At 39.7% G+C, this 16037-nt stretch overlaps 1 protein-coding gene and 1 pseudogene across 14 annotated transcripts in view; both read right to left on the minus strand.

Annotated features, from left to right (window-relative positions):
- Nucleotides 1-331: 331 nt before the first annotated feature.
- The window catches only part of LOC109695349 (glutathione S-transferase alpha-3), a 28432-nt gene continuing 12726 nt past the window's right edge, over nucleotides 332-16037 (minus strand). For 4 of the 14 annotated variants that reach the window (XM_020177808.2, XM_074081941.1, XM_020177811.2 and 1 more), the window contains 8 exons: nucleotides 15841-15948; nucleotides 11695-11746; nucleotides 10583-10715; nucleotides 8511-8652; nucleotides 6076-6207; nucleotides 5087-5202; nucleotides 1641-1709; nucleotides 332-752 (listed from right to left, as the gene is read on the minus strand). In XM_020177808.2, coding sequence (XP_020033397.2) covers nucleotides 686-752; nucleotides 1641-1709; nucleotides 5087-5202; nucleotides 6076-6207; nucleotides 8511-8652; nucleotides 10583-10715; nucleotides 11695-11746; nucleotides 15841-15948 — 819 coding nt within the window. In that variant the 3' untranslated portion in view covers nucleotides 332-685. The other 10 variants (XM_074081947.1, XM_074081945.1, XM_074081943.1 and 7 more) reach the window with 10 other exon arrangements.
- Nucleotides 1850-2705, minus strand: LOC109695343 (suppressor of cytokine signaling 4-like; annotated as a pseudogene).

Genomic DNA, 16037 nt, shown 5'->3' on the forward strand with positions numbered 1-16037 from the left:
GAAACTTACAAGTAAATCTAAGTCTGTAGAAATTCAGATTTATACAGGAAAATGACCTGGATTTATGACTTGAACAAAATTAAGAACAGGAATTCTCTTTTTTAAATAATGAAATCTGAAGAATTTTAAACCGTGATGAAAAGGGGATGAGCAATGTATAAATAGAGTGAGCTTTTTCTCACTCCCTTGTTGGAACGAGCTTCCTCTTGCTCCTGGTTATTACCGAACCTAACTGGGGCTTAACTGGGGGCAACTGGAGATTCAGAAAAGACACAGGATTGTTAGGGTCCGAGAATCCTATTCCTCCCTGAGACAGAGAGTCACGCATGAATGCAATCAACAAAGCAGGGTTTATTGAGCTGGCAGGCCAGGGTCTAGCTCCCACACAGACACGCAGGTCCGGTCGGGCAGGCAAGACCCCAAGCCTCTTTAGGGAGGATCTTATATAGGCCCCTACTGGCCGTTATAGCAAAAGCCCGTGCAATACATAGCCAATGAGTTTGTAACACCACATACATTTCCAGCCTATCCATTTAAGGGTACATTATTTCTTAGCCTATAGATTCAAGGGTCAGTATTTGCGCCACATACGTTTAGCAAGCAGGCAGGGCACATCTTGCACGTACATCTGGTCGTCGTTCGCAACCCGTTCGCGTTCTTCACATTCCATATGTCCGAGCCCTGCTTATCTTATCAGCACGGGGCACCGGTACCGGTTTCTGCTAGGGGGATCTGCTGAGACAAGCTTATCCCTTTCAAGGATAGACAGACAGACAGAAAGTGGGATCAAGTGTATTGGGCGCTTGGGTGGAGATGCCTAACCCTCTTTGCTTCTTTTCTCTTCATTTACTCTGCTTTTCTCTATCTTTATTCTTTAAGGCCTTACTCCTTTACATTTCTTTAAAACCTTGCTTCTAAAAGTCTTCTTTAAAACTTTGCTTCACTATTCTTTAAAACCTCTTTACTTAGACTCTTTCTGTCCCATGTTTTCTCTTAGCTGTTCTTTAGCACAATCTCTCTTAAGGTCTTTGCTCCCAGACTTGCAGTGTCCCATGTTCTCTCTTAAGCTTTCTTAAAGCCTTGGTGCTCAGACTTGCGAACAAAAGCAGCCATGTCTAAAAACTGCATATACATAACTCTTAAAAGTCCTGGTCCTTAGACTTGCATTGTCCCATGTTCTCTCTTTAACTTTCTTAGTCTCGGCCCTCAAACTTGCTAGCAATTCCCCTTTAGCAATTCTCCTTCAGCAATTCTTCTCCCTTTAGCCATTCATTTCCCCCCTTCAGCAATCTCCCTCCAGCAATATTCCCTTCCAAAAGCCTCCCACATCCAAAAAGCCTTCCCCATCAGAAAGCCAAAAGCAAAAGCCCAAAAGCCCCGAAGCAAAAAAGCCTCAACGCAAAAGCCCCCAAAGCTAAAGCCCCAAAGCAAAAAGCCTGATGTCCTCCTTCAGTGAGTCTTTTATGTCCAGTGGTAAACAGGGTGGAGCAGAGGTTCTGGGGAGGGAGGTGACATTGAAACAGGAAAAACCTGCTTTCCTGCTTCTCTGAATGTAAACAACTTAGAACTAGCTGTTCTGCATCTTCCCCTCTGTGACTCGGCTGTGCCAATCTCACGAAAAGCAGTTGAGCTCATCTCACCTTGCTTGTGTCCATTCTCTTAGGCTTCTCATAGTCAGCTCTCGACAGTACAATTTCTGTGCGGCAGTGCTGATGGCATAGATTAACAAAAGATTTTTCATGTAGGACAGAACATAAGGTGGCTTTTAAAAAATACGGCATATACAAATTATTTGCAATGCCTCCTCACTTTCAAATATATACATTAAGAGGGAGGGAGGGAGGGAGGGAGGGAAGGAAGGACAAAATAAAACTGATAAACTGATCTGGAAATAAAATTTACAAAAGTAATGTCAGGAAAATGGAAGACACAAGGTCATACTCATGAAAATTAAAGTTGTGGTTCCAGTGCTCAATGTGGGCATGAAGAAAATACTACAGGACCTAAAGCTAACAGAGGATGAATAAAAACAGTCTTCTTGTGCTGAGTTTTCAAGTACAAAGTTACCCTATAGTTTTCCCGCTCATTGAGCTCCAGCTGCATGTTTATCCATCACTCCCCAGTAACACAGATGGTTACTGATCTGAAGGAGGTCTGTTTGAAGACCATGGACATAATCACTATGGATGGGGTACTTAAGAGGTGTTTCCAACTATATAGGATTTCACCATCCTTTCCCCATTTGTTTCTTTTTCTGCAACTTGGGCCAGGTACTAGAATTTCATCATCTGAAACCATATCACTATCCTCTATACTATTATTTGAAACTGGGTTCATTACACAGCCAGTTATAGGACTACTTCTACATGAATGAATCATTGGTAGTATGGCACAGGAATGAACATTGGTGAGAGTTTCTATCTTCTTCCATGTTTCTTCTTTGTTTGAGCTGCCCTTCCCTCCATTTACCCTAAGATAAGTCTGTGCTAACCCATTCACCTGATTTTGGACTTACAGGAGCATTGTGTTGTTTAATAAAATGTGACCTAAAAGCTAAATCTGAGAGAGGTGGAAAAGGACACTTGTATAACATGAGTTCACCGATACAAATTTTTCTTTTGGATGGAAGCCCTGAAGAGTGTGTCTATTGCAATTCTTTACTTCCCCACAGCACCTTGCAGTTTCTGTTCAAAAGACTGGCCTAAAAAAATTAAATTAAATTAAAATTAAAGTTAAAAGGGGCTGGGAATGTAGCTCATTGATGGAGTATTTGCCCAGCATGTACAAAGCCCTGGGTTTTATCCCCATGATCAATGCACCACCCAATGGATTAGCAGCTGTGTGTCTTTCTTGGCTCCCTAAAGAAACTTCAATTTTCTCTACACCATTTCTTCTTGAGCATCACAATGGCTCACTCTTTCTTTACAAAGATTACTTCTTCATCCACACATAACCATCCTTTCTATCAGCACTTCTACTCCAATAAGTCTGGGGCCTTGCATCTATATTTTGACTATTATTTTCATGAGTTTTTGCCATTTTAACAAATTATGCACAAATCCTAGTGCTATAAATAATGCTTTTTCAGTTTTCCTGATAGGAAGATTCTTCTGTGGGCTGTCTAGATGTGTCATCACTCACTGTCAAGATGGTCATTGGCTGATAAGGAGCTATTCCCGAGGGAAGAGGTGGGAGTTGCCAAAAGCTGAGGGCTTGCAGCAGCCCTCTCCTTCATTCACCTTCGGTGGACTGCGCAGTTTAACTGAGGTTGTCAAAGTGACTGCCGTTACTACAGTGGCCCTGGGAGCTTGCTAAAGTAGAGAAAGGAGGCCCCAGCCTCCTGTAGGTCCTACAAGCCTGGTGCCATTCTGGTTCTCTCCCACCCCTGATGATGGATTCTGACTCAGACTTTGGGCTCACTGCCTCTCTACCACTTCTGCTTCAATTTCGTTTTTTTCCTCCTTCACTCCCCCAGCAACCCAGCAATTCCCTTCTTGTTATATTCTCAGTCCAACAAGTATTTGTTAATTCTTGCCCTTTACAAAATTCCGTATCTGCCTGACATCATGTTCTTTCCAAATTTCCATTCCTTAGTTTTTCTGTGTCTGCTTAAGTGAACAAGCCTACTTCTTTATTTATTCTGTTCAATCTACAGAAAATTGTCTTAATGATCAGAATTGGCTGACCCAGTATCATGATTCTGCTTAATATTTTATAGTACTAACTCTTATCAAGCAAGCTAAAAGGAGGAAACTGTAGAAATCTTGCACTTGTAACTAAGTGCAATACACAGTGCTAAAAATACCACAAGAAGTCTTTGCTCTCTGAAACCTCATGTTGTATGAGGTCTGTATTTACACAAATACATATGTAAATAACTGTAATACCATGTGGACTGTGAACATTCAAAATTAAGATTTATTATAATAGAAATAAATTACTCTGAATGTCAAAACTAGACTCTAATTCATCCTTTGCCACTAATTAGTTAGATGACAAGTCACATACTCTCTTTCCAGCTCATATATCTCACGGTAAACCTAAGGATAGCAGGAATTCCCACTCTCAGCACAGCCTTCTGGACTGGTGGATGGACTAATTTACATTCCCATGAGCAGTGTATCCAGCATCCTCTCCAGTCATTTGTTATTTTTTGGTTTTTTTGATGATACTCATTCTGACTGGAATGAGAATCTCAGTACAGTTTGATTTGCATTTTCCTGATGGCTAAAGATCAAGCTAAAAACTTTTTTGTGTATTTATTGGCCATCTGTAATTCTTCTTTTGAGAAGCACCTGTTTAGTTCATTTGTCCATTCATTGAGTGAATCATTAGTTCTTTTTGTGTTTAATTATTTGAGCTTTCTATATATCCTAGATGTTGATCCCTTGTTGGATGAATAGCTGGCAAAGATTTTCTTCTATTCTGTAGGTTGTCTCTTCACTCTGTGGATTGTTTCTTTTGCTGTGCAAAAGCTTTTAACTTTGATGCAATCCCCTTTGTCAATTCTTGCTACTATTTCCTGAGCTACAGGAGGATGAGATAGCATCTTGGTTATTCTTTATTACTTTCTGGGCTCCTGGAACACTGAATGTTCCATACTGACATAAATATGTAGGTTGGAAAATTGAAAAGAAGAAAAGATTGATTACTTGAAGGGAATTAGGTTTTTTTTAAAATTTGGGGGATGGGGATCAGAAAGGTAGCAAAAAAAAACTTAAAAGGAAAAGAGTATTTTTGCATACACTAAAGTGTCAGATAAAAATTTCTACTAAATTTTCTTTGACAAGGTATATGACAGCTGGTATATGACAATTTTTGAATAGATCAGAATCTAAAAATCTGTTTTATTCAAATTCAAAGAGGTATTCTAGAAGGTGACCATGATTTCAAATGTGCTCAAAGCCAAATTGACAGCATTGCAACTACACCTGCTAGCTGATTTCTAATTAAATTGCCATAAAAACGATGGAGAACTTTGTTAGCCTCACAGTAAGCAGGATCAACATAAGGCACTTCATCGTTCCAAAACTTCAGAAGATTGGTATTGTATGTGCTATTCCTGTCCATGTTCTGCAACATTTACCAGAAACTCTTCTTCAGTTCCTCTACATATTTCTCATCCTCGAAAGGCTTCCTCTGGCTGCCAGGCTGCAGAAACTTCTTCACCGTGGGGAGGTTGCTGATTCTGGTTCTCAGGGCCTGCAATGCAGAGGAACAAAATCTCAAAGGGAATTCAAAATAAGAGTATCATTAACACAACCCAGGAAATCTAAACCCTTCCTTGACAAAGACTAATCCGGCCTCTCCATCAACATCAGTACAAAGTCTGGAAAACAAAGATGAAAGGTAGAAAATAAAGTGCTGTAATACTTTTCACCAACGTGTTGCTAAGACCTTATTCAGTTACAGTCATCCCTACCTTCTTCCTAACACCTTAGTCCTGTACATTCATCCATACTGGACAATATAAGGAAGAACAATGTGTCTGTCAGGCATCAATATAGAGAAGTGCCTAAACAAGTGGAATGACAACATGGGAAAATTGAGTTTAAAATGATGATAGAAAACAGAGCAGGAAAACCGGGTCCAGTCAAACCAATTTTCACACTAGAGGTAAAAATGGAGGGAATATGTGCATATGGGAGGGAGCTATGCAGAGAAATACCGTATCTGCTAGTAGAAGCCTGACAAGAGGGAAGGAACACAGATGGAAACAGACCTGCTCAGACAAATTTAGTGAGAAGAGACAAGGGCACACCTGTGATAAAGGGCATCTCAGAGAAATAAGGGTCAGAACCCATGAGAGAATATGAGGCTGTGGACAGAACTGGGCCCTGGGTTTATGTAAGGCAAAATATGCTTCTAAAGGAAGCATCTACCTCAAACTGCAAGTGTAACAAGATTCTCTTTATATGTACAAACCAGGCCTGGAAGATCATTTTCAAGACTAGGGGGAGCAGAGGTGGAAATGATGATGGCTGAAAGTCAGAAAACCACGAGCCTCATGGTCCCAATACCAAATTTGTGATGGGACATGTGGAGATGCCTCTCTGAGACTGGGAAGGGGATCACCTGCAGCAGAGGGAAGCTGATCATAATGCAGGAATCGAGCTCTTCCACATGGTAGACAAGTTCAACCAGGTGAATGTCAGCCCTGCTCAGCCTGTTGCCGACAAGGTAGTCTTGTCCATGGCTCTTCAACACCTGCAGAATTGAAGACCATGTACACACACAGTCAGGTGGAGGCACCTGCAGCTCTCTGATCCCCTTAGTCTGACTCTCCCACTCTTCTACCTCCCTGGACAGGTGTGGAGCTCCAGACCCTTCTCCAGCCTCCTCACTCATGAGGGAGAGCAGGAGTGGGGTCTTTTCTTTGTCAATGCCAGGCAACCTTTCATTCTCATTCCCACATCCCTGTGATGTTCATACCTCCCATCTGTTCCTGCTCATTTCACATGTGCGAAGGGCTCAGCTCCTGCTGTGCCATGATTCTGTCTACCTCACACCCTAAAAGGGTGCAGCCCTGAAACTGGAGGGCGTGCCTCTCCCTTCCGCTCTCTCTAGTCTCCAATGGGCAGTGGTTCCGCCTTCATGGCAGCACCCTTTACCCATAAGTAGACCATTTCAGGGTCTACATTTACCCTCTCATCTGCTCTCCTAATTTCCTGGTTTTGTCACTGGGATCTAAAGTGAATTCCAGTTATTCTATCCTTTACAATATTGGCTCTCACTCTTAATACTACAGTATAATCTGCATCCTGAATGTCTAAGCATGAACTGAACTAATGCCCACAACTAACTGTGAAATGCTAGAAAGAATATGTTTGATTGGTGGAGAGAGTGAGAGAGATGATAAAGTCAGCATTATAGGATGTCAATTTTGCTATCAAGGTAGGTGGTATCTATGTGTACTTTAAAATTTCCTTTAACTTGTCTGGATGGATGAAAGTTACACAGAAAATTTTGGGGCTAATGTACAATATTTACTAAGATAACCCAGCTATATTGAAATCATGAAGAGAAAAACACGCATGGTTACAACCAACTAAAGATAATGTTTTTGTCAAACATTTTATCAGATTATGAATAATTGCAAAACAAAACACATGAAATTTATACTGCAATTTACATCATTGATTTATGTTCATGGGACTCTTTGACTTAACTGTAATGGCTGAAGAGCTTTTCATTGTGTGATATGCTTTAAGCTCTAAGCCATCAGCACCACAAGGGCCAGGAGGGTGAATCTGGATATCTGATTACACTTAATCTTACCTGCTTGCATTGGATCTGGCACACAAGCAATGAATTAACATTTGTTGAATGAATGAATGAATGAATGATCTGATGTTCTATAAGAGGGAGTTAAGCAGTTTGTCCTTTATTTGTAAATCTCCTGTATTGTTAAGTCATTTTTTTGATTCATGATTTTATTCAGCATAATTTCAGGTAATTTTCATCTTGAAATGTTTCCCTTTGTCTTCAAGGAGAAGTCTTAGTAAAGATAGGTACCATGTATATATAGTGGTAGAATTACATTTCCTTAGTGTTGTGCAACTTTCCTAGAAAAATCTCAGTGCAATGTCTCTAAACACTGGAGATTATTTTTTCTTAACATCTCTTCATCTGTCTCTTCCTCTCCATTCTTCTGCCACTGACTGTGTAGACGCTTCTCATCCATTCCTGAAACACTACATATCCTCCAGACAGACAGCTGGTCTTATATCTCCCTTGTGTGGTACACAATATTTTCTGTCATGTAATGCATTCATCATGCTATTCTCAGTCCAAAGACTGGTGTTCTGAATGATCTAGTCCAACCTCTAGCGGAGGTAAAACCTTTACACAGTCCAAGTTCTGATTATAACTATGAAATCCTGTCACACTGAAAATTCTAGATTTGGTCCCATTACAATAACACTTTCTGGGAACTTGTAACTTTGATATAAGTAATACAATGCTTCTTCACAGTCTCTCTTTATGTACTACCTTAAGTGTCTGAGTGCTGAATTAATATTAATGAAAGCATTTAAAAGGGAAGGTCAATGCCTCAGGAATACCAAGGTACTATTTCTCTCTTGTCTCTGCTATAAAATAAATGTTCCCCCAAAATTCATGTGTGAGATCCCAACCCACCATATGGTACTGTTTGTAGGTAGAGCCCCTGGGAAATAATTAGGTCCTGTACGTAGAGCTCTCATGAATGGCATTTGTGCTCTTATTTTGGGACCCCAGAGCACTCCCTTGACCCATCTGCTATGTGAGGACACAGTCAGAAGTTACCCATCTGTGAACCAAGCAGCAGGCCTTACCAGATACTAATCTTCCAGGGGCTTATCTTGTACTTCCCAGTCCCCAGACTATGAGAAATAAACATTTATTATTTAAACCACCCACATTAAGGCATTTTTGTTGTACCACCCTTAACTGCCAGTAAGACACTCTGTTAGGATAAAGACAACCTCTAATCTCAAAGTACTCTTAAAGGTGAAGCAGCTTCCATTCACCTTTTCAAAGGCAGGAAAGTAACAGTTTCTTGCTTTCTCTTTGATCTGGGCAAGGCTTGTTTCCTTCTCCCCAGATGGAAGGAATGGGTAACGAACAATCATTTCATTCATATCTGCTGTACCTTCTGCATACATGTCAATACTGAAAGACAAAAAGCAACCTCTCTGTCAAATACTTTCTGCCTCAGATTTTATAGTTTAGAAACCTAAGAGAAGAGAGTATCAGATAGTGGCAAAGCAATTCACCACCCATGGAGGCCTCTTATTTTTACATTAGGTTAACATTTATATGCTAGATCAATGTACAGGAGAGATATATGTAAAATTTTTTTGTTACACACATGATCAATGTATACAATAGAGGTAGAAAGCGCATCAGTGATCCATCAAGAGTCAATGTTGAGAGAACCACTGCTACTATGAATAGGGTTTGCTCTCTGCTCTGATTTAACCTTTTTTTCTTGGCAGTCCTGGGATTTGAATTCAGGATTTGTGCCTGTCTGTTGTAGTTTGTTCAGTGAATAAACACAGTGTGATTCTGCGGGCTAAAGACCCACCTCTCAAGGAAGCTGAAGACAAAGTCCCTGGCCTAGCCTCTCATATGTATCTCTGCACCTCTCTTATCCTGTTACACACCCAGTCTCACGTTCATTTCCAATGTTAGAAATTCTTCCAATTATTTGCCATAACACATGATTCATTCCACCACCCCCTACATGTGCTGTTGCACAACTCTGGTCATGTTTACATTTCTTGAGAACACACCTAAAATAACCCCTTACATGGGGCACTTTGTTACATGGTTATAACAAGTACATATTATAGGACACCTACATTTCTTTATTTCAAATGGACTTTCTAAAACGCTTTTTTAAAAATAATCCCTTTCTTGACATATGCTCACAACCATAATTGTCACCCAATTAAGTACACCATTCACTGGTTTTTAGTATATCATGGAAATCTGAAAATAACAATAGTCTCCAATTCCAGAACATTGCTACCACACTGGATAGATAATAAAATACTTTGACAACCATTCCTCAATTCTCCCCCACCAGTCCCAGACAACTTCTACCTACCTTCTGGCTATTTGGATTTGAATGCTCTAGGCATTTTGTATAAAAGAAACCACACAATTCGTGGCCTTTTGAGTTTCGTATCTCTTATTTATCATAATGCTTTCAAGATTCATCCATGTTATGGCCTGAGTACTTCATCCCCCACATTTTGTGGCTTTAGAACATTTTCTTCATCCATTCATCTACTGAACATTTGGTTAATTTACACTTTTTAATATTATGAATAATGCAGCTATGAATGTTTCTGTGCAAGTATTACTGAGGATATATTTTTATTCCTGTTGGATATATACCTAGTGGTAGAACTGCTTGATCATTGATAACTCTATACTTAATTTTTTGAAAAACTGTCCACATTCCACACAAGATTTTATTTTCAATCAAGCAATTCCATCACAGAGGAAGAAAATATCATCCCAGCTTTGGTGGTGCTGAATCAATCTGACTTCGTTAGTTGTACATGAAATGATTCAGGTAACCCTGATACCTTGGCACCAAACTTGACAAACCATCAAGTTGACCCATTTACAGAATTAGATAGTAAGTTAGATCCTGGCTATCAACCTTGCAATTTCTGGAACTTGAGAATCAACTACTTTGGAACCTTCTTTCCTAGACTTTTATCTCCAGACACTCAAATACTTCCCCTCATCCAAGCTACTGGCTACAGTCTAGCCTCTAAAACCCAAAAACGCAATCAAGATTTTCTACCATCTTGCTAAATTTATAGCTCCTTAGTGTTTGAAAACCTCTATCACTGCATTATACCCATAAAGTGCATGTTGTTCTACAATGACACAACCCTGAACCCACTCCCAGTTTATTATTCTCTTATCTCCACAGGACATTCCCATATTGACATCAGTGTTGATGTCTGAAGCCCAGCTTCCTATTAGCCATGATCTCCCTGCCATCGTCCTCTTCATTCAAATTGGGACTTAGATCCTTTCTGTGTTATCTACTGATGTAAGAACAGAAAAATTACCATACAGTACTCTCTCTTTCATGTCTTTCCCATAGAGATCATATTTGCTGGCAATGTAGTTGAGGATGGCTCTGGTCTGCACCAGCTTCATCCCATCCATCTCCACCATGGGCACCTGCTGGAACATCAAAACTCCATCTTTTAAAAGAAGGAAAAAAGATAAAGGGAAGTGAAATGTCTATGGGTCAGACATGTTCAAGAAGAAATAACATTTGTTGAAATAAATGAAGATACAAAAGGAGAAAATATTACTTTCTAACCTTTCAAGTAAAATTTCATTTAATTTTTTGTTTTCTGTTTTTTCTTTTTCTTATCAGTCTTCTTTTACCTTCAGACTATTATTTCGTTGGTGTTTTCCTCATCCAGATACACTGTTTGTTTGTCCCTGCCCAGTTTTTTTGTACTTCATCTTTGTGGATATTTTAGGAAAAAGTTGGGGAAACTGCAACAAGGAAGCTGCTAGCTGCCCTTCAACACAGGAAGTTCCCCCAAATCACATGGTGTTTATGACATCAAGGCCAGTTCACAGGGAGATTTCTACAGAGGGTCTCTCTGTGGTCTTCAAGTTAACACCATGGGACAGTGTGTGCATGGAGGGCCTTTGTCCCTGACCCACAGCTGCTGGCCTTTCTTTTTCTCTTCATCCTCACCCTTTCACCTGGAACTCCAAATAATCTAACACTATCTCACTGCCCATCTTAAAATATCACTGGGGGAAATGCCTTGTCAACTTCATCATAGAAAACAACTCAAGATAACTGCTGAACCTATTTCTCCTGCCATCTAATGCATGTCCTTGTGTGTCCTTGGATGGAGATAGCAGTGTGGGATTCAGAACTGACTATAGCTCAGTCATGAAGCAGACAGCATGAGAAAGCAAGGACAGGTCACACAGGGCCCTGGGGATGGATGGTCCATTAGCCAATTCTCAGAGAGGTCTGGCCCTTTTCAGCCCTGAGAGAGTTGCCAATCCTGCTAAACAAGGCCCATCCCTTACGGTTTACTACTCTCTGCCTTTCCACTATCCCCAGTGAATACCCTACAAACACATAGATATAATCTGGTGTTTCTTGCTACCAGAAACCCTCTTAAAAGATATTTAGATACTAGTTCTTACCATTTTTTAATTTTTCCAAGTCTTTTTGAGTTTTAATACACTTCTCTTCAAACTGGAAAGCAGAAACAGTACGTGAGTTCATGTTAATTCTTTCCATAGCATTTTAGGCTTTTAAACTTGGTGGCTCTTGTCTACACAAAATATGAAGAAGGGAAGATTTTTGAGTATGGCAGGTACACAAGCAAGGTGGTCATGATCATGTGGGAATTTATATCAGATCAGTCAAATAAAGAGTATGGTCACAGCAAACACCTGCTCATTTGTAGTTCATGTCACATCCACTGTGGCCATTCCTATGTCCCTGATTAGGTCATAATTTAGAGGCGTATCATTGGAAGGAAGAGGTATGCATTTCTTCTCATTACTTTGTAATGTCTCAGGAAAGCCTCTCCCTCTCTCTCTGTCTCTCTCTCTCTCTCTCTTTTCTTCTTCTCCTTCTGGCAGTACTCGGGTACTGGGGTTTGAACTCAGGGCCTCACACCTGTTAAGCAGGTGCTCTATCACTTCAGCCACTCCACCAGCAAGGCTGTGTCTCTGAGATCTCCACCATGGGATATGCCATGAACTGATGACCATCTAAATAGCTACCACGAGACCTCTGTTGTAATTTACATCACACCATACCCCAGGAGTCCTGCCATGGGTGGAGTGGGTCCTGGTTGTTAAATAGATTTTACTTTTATAACTACAATTGTCTTCCCCTGGAAAATGTTGGTCATGATAGAATAAACTTCCCAACATAAGGAAGGAATTAAGAGTCCCCACACTAACATGTTGTCACTGAAAAACTTAGGTTTCTGATATGGCTGTATGGGTTGTCACCTTTTCAAGGTACTGGCTTCTTGACCTTGGATACCTTGCTGAACCTCAGTATTACAATTTGTAAAACAGTATACTTACAATAGCTGTGTTTTAGGTTGGTATGAAGAGGAAATCACTATGGCATGCACATGAGGAAAAGTTCCAGGTGTCTATTAATTGCTCAATAAATAAAAAGTCATCATAAGGATTCTGAAAGATGGCTGCTATTTCATCATATCATCCTATCATAAAAAATTTAAATCAATATAACACTCATTAAAATATTCTCTATTCTTGATCAGCATCCAGTAATTTAAATATCCTGACATAAGTCATTTTGAATGGAATGGCAGCCAGTAGCAGGGATGTCTTGACCTGACCAGAAGTTCTGAGTGGTCACCCTTATGCAATACAAAGATAAAATCAGTTTTTATAAAACAAGATACTTATTAGGCAAAAATCTGTCAAGCCAAAAGTCCATGGAGACAGTTCTCAAGATACACGGATTTTGAAGTTGACATGTTTTGGTTCCAACTGCAGTTCTACCACATACAAGCTTCGTATTCTGGGTATGATTATTTAACCTCTAAAAACCTTCATTCATTCTTCTGTAAAATGGGGATAGAGAATTTTTCTTAAGCCAAATAGTGTTGCATTTTCAAAACACACATCATAGGTCCTGACCCACATAAGCCAAGTATCAAGCAATATTAGTGTCTGCAGGGGTTATCATGGGTTAACGGAGTTCTTTATGGTGAAAAGTCAATGTGGGGTGCTTCTATCATGTTCTGTGGAAGTTCCTTGTAGATCTACATGATTGCAAGAATATTACAAAGATCGTAATATAGTGTGCACCAGCAACTTACAAAGTGTTTAGTTCAAGAAAAATGCACAAGATAACAGTGGTCATCCCAGGAAGGTAGCCAAGGAGGACAAAGTTGGTGAGTGTGATATTGATGGTGAGGCTGATGGTGATGGATGGGGTTGCAACAATGACACTTTGGGAACAGAGAACACAGAAAATCTTAGCAAGGGTCTCCACTCAACCTGTGCCCTCCTCTATTCAGTCAAGCTGGGATGGAGAAGATGAAGTTGTGGGCTGCTAGGCATCACCTCTACTTCCCTCTCTGTGCCAGACTCATCTTATCCAGAGGCTTGAACCACAAAGCTAGCATATGGATGATGATAAAACCAGATTATTCACTTATTGAACACCAAAAACCAAGGATGGCACTACAGTTTGTATTTATATTGTGCTTGTTTCTTCAGAAATTGAGAAAGGGTCAGGCCAAAGTTCATGTATTCATGAAGAGAAAAGGAAAGTAATCCCAAATCTTAGGTAAATACTGTGCTATAGGGTTGAAGGTACAGCACTAAAGTTCCCCTATTGGTAAATGAACTCACCGCTTATCCTTGCTTTTCTGCTCTCATGTGAGGGACAAGATTTCCTGAGAGTGTCCACGACTTCTGCCTTGAGGAAACCTCTCACAGTTGCTGGGTCCTTCTGGTCTGACTGAGAAGTGCTTTTCCCAGTGACCCCTCTAGAGGGGAGCACCCACAAAGTCACAAAGATCCTACCAGATTCCTGTACAAACACTATGAAAAATGGCCTTTTCACACTATAAAATGCTTGATTCCATCTCTTACAGATACATATACTGCCTGAGGACAGGAATCTTATCTGTCCTTTTCACCCTGTATCCCCAGGATCTAGCACAGAACCTGGTACTTAATAGTTGCTGAACATAGCAGTTGCTAAATTAATGTGGTCTGTGGTTAACATGCAGTTTGTTACTATCTCCTCCTGCCTGCCTCTAATTTACGATAAGTATTTTCACTGTAATTGCATTCATTTTGTAATAGTGTACCTTTTACTATGGAAGTTTGTGAAATGTATAAAATACACAGAAAAACTGTTTCTCCTTGTACTTACTCCTCCCCTAGCTTCAACAATTATCTCAAGCCTGCTGGTTTTCATTTATGCCCACCCACTCTCCTTCTCTTGCAATAATTTAAAGGAGATCAGGCACACTCATGCCCTTCAGAGCAATATTCCAGTCAACCAGACTCTTTACATAAGCTAGTGCCATAAAATTATAAAAGAACTGAAAAATTTCCTATTGTTTAGAGAACATATGGATGAGGAAGAACAAGAGGATAGAAAACTTCAGGAGAAGAAAAGGAATAACCCCAAGACAATCCACAGGGAAGGGCTTAGTGCAGCTTTTTCAGACTCAACAAGCGCCTTAAAAAGTTGAAAACATGAGCCCCAACATGGATGGTTTCATTAACAGAGAGGAATTTCATAACGTATTATCTGCTTTCAAGGAAGTCTGTGACAGTTAAAAGGAGCAAACCAAGCAACCCAGCATGGATGTACTTCTGAGAAGTCTGATACCTCCTCAGGAGGAGCCTCAGGCAGACCCTTCAGATCCTGCAAGTTCCCCAAAGACTTTCAGAGAGTCAAGATGTGGAGGTGGAAGTCAGTGATACTGAGGACCCTGAACCAGTGGGTCTGTCTGCCAATGTGTGAATTTGCATCTTAGCTTTTAACAAAAAATTTTAAAGGAAAAAATTAAAACATTTAAAAAATTTAAAGACCTTATAGAATAAGGATATAAAGTACAAAATATTTTATATAGCAAACAATGCATCTGTTTTAAGCTAAGTGTTAGCACAAAAGAGCCAATTTTTTTAAATTGCAAGTTTATAAAGTAACAAGGTTACAGTAATCGGAGGTGAATTTATTACTAAGAAAAGAGAATTTTTAAATAAATTTAATGTAGCCTAAGTGTACAGAATTTATGATGCTGACCACATTACATACCATGCTAGGTCAGCTTTCTGTTATTGTAACAAATACCTGAAATAAATCAACTTAAATAGAGGAAAAGGTTTATTTTGGCTTGTGAGCTCAGAAATTTCCATCCAGGGTCAGTTAACTCCACTGCTTTTGGACAAGTGGAGAGGTAGAGCATCATGGTGGGGAGTACATAATACAGAATTACACCAAAAACATTAATAATTTAATATGAGAAAATAATTAACATTCATGTTTCTAATTGCCTAAGTGCTATAATTTTTATGGCTTGTTTAAATTCAAATGAGGTCTACAAATTGTGATAAGTTTCTTAAATCTATTTTAATGTCTATGCTCTCTGGTAAGAAGAAATATTCATAATTTACTGAGTAAAGTCTACAAATCTTCTAACAATTGGCAATTTTTACTTTCAGCAATATTCTTGACAAATCATTTAGTAAGAAACCTCACTTGGCTCATGTGAGAAAAGTATCTGATACAGTCAACTGTAGGCCCAACTTCATATGATTTAACTCAGAACCTACCTCCACTCCAGCTGCAGCCAAAAGCCAGCGGATGGACTCCATTCTGCCCCGTGAATTGAAGTAGTGAAGAATGGGCTTCCCTGCCATGAGAGCAGTCCCTTGGTTTCTCTAAATGTAAACAGATGAATGAAACAAACCATGGTATCAAAGGTACTTTATGATGGATAGACACACTGAAGAAGTATCTGCCTTCTTTA

The sequence above is a fragment of the Castor canadensis genome, chromosome 8 (genome assembly GCF_047511655.1).
Source record: "Castor canadensis chromosome 8, mCasCan1.hap1v2, whole genome shotgun sequence".
Lineage (NCBI taxonomy): Eukaryota > Metazoa > Chordata > Mammalia > Rodentia > Castoridae > Castor > Castor canadensis.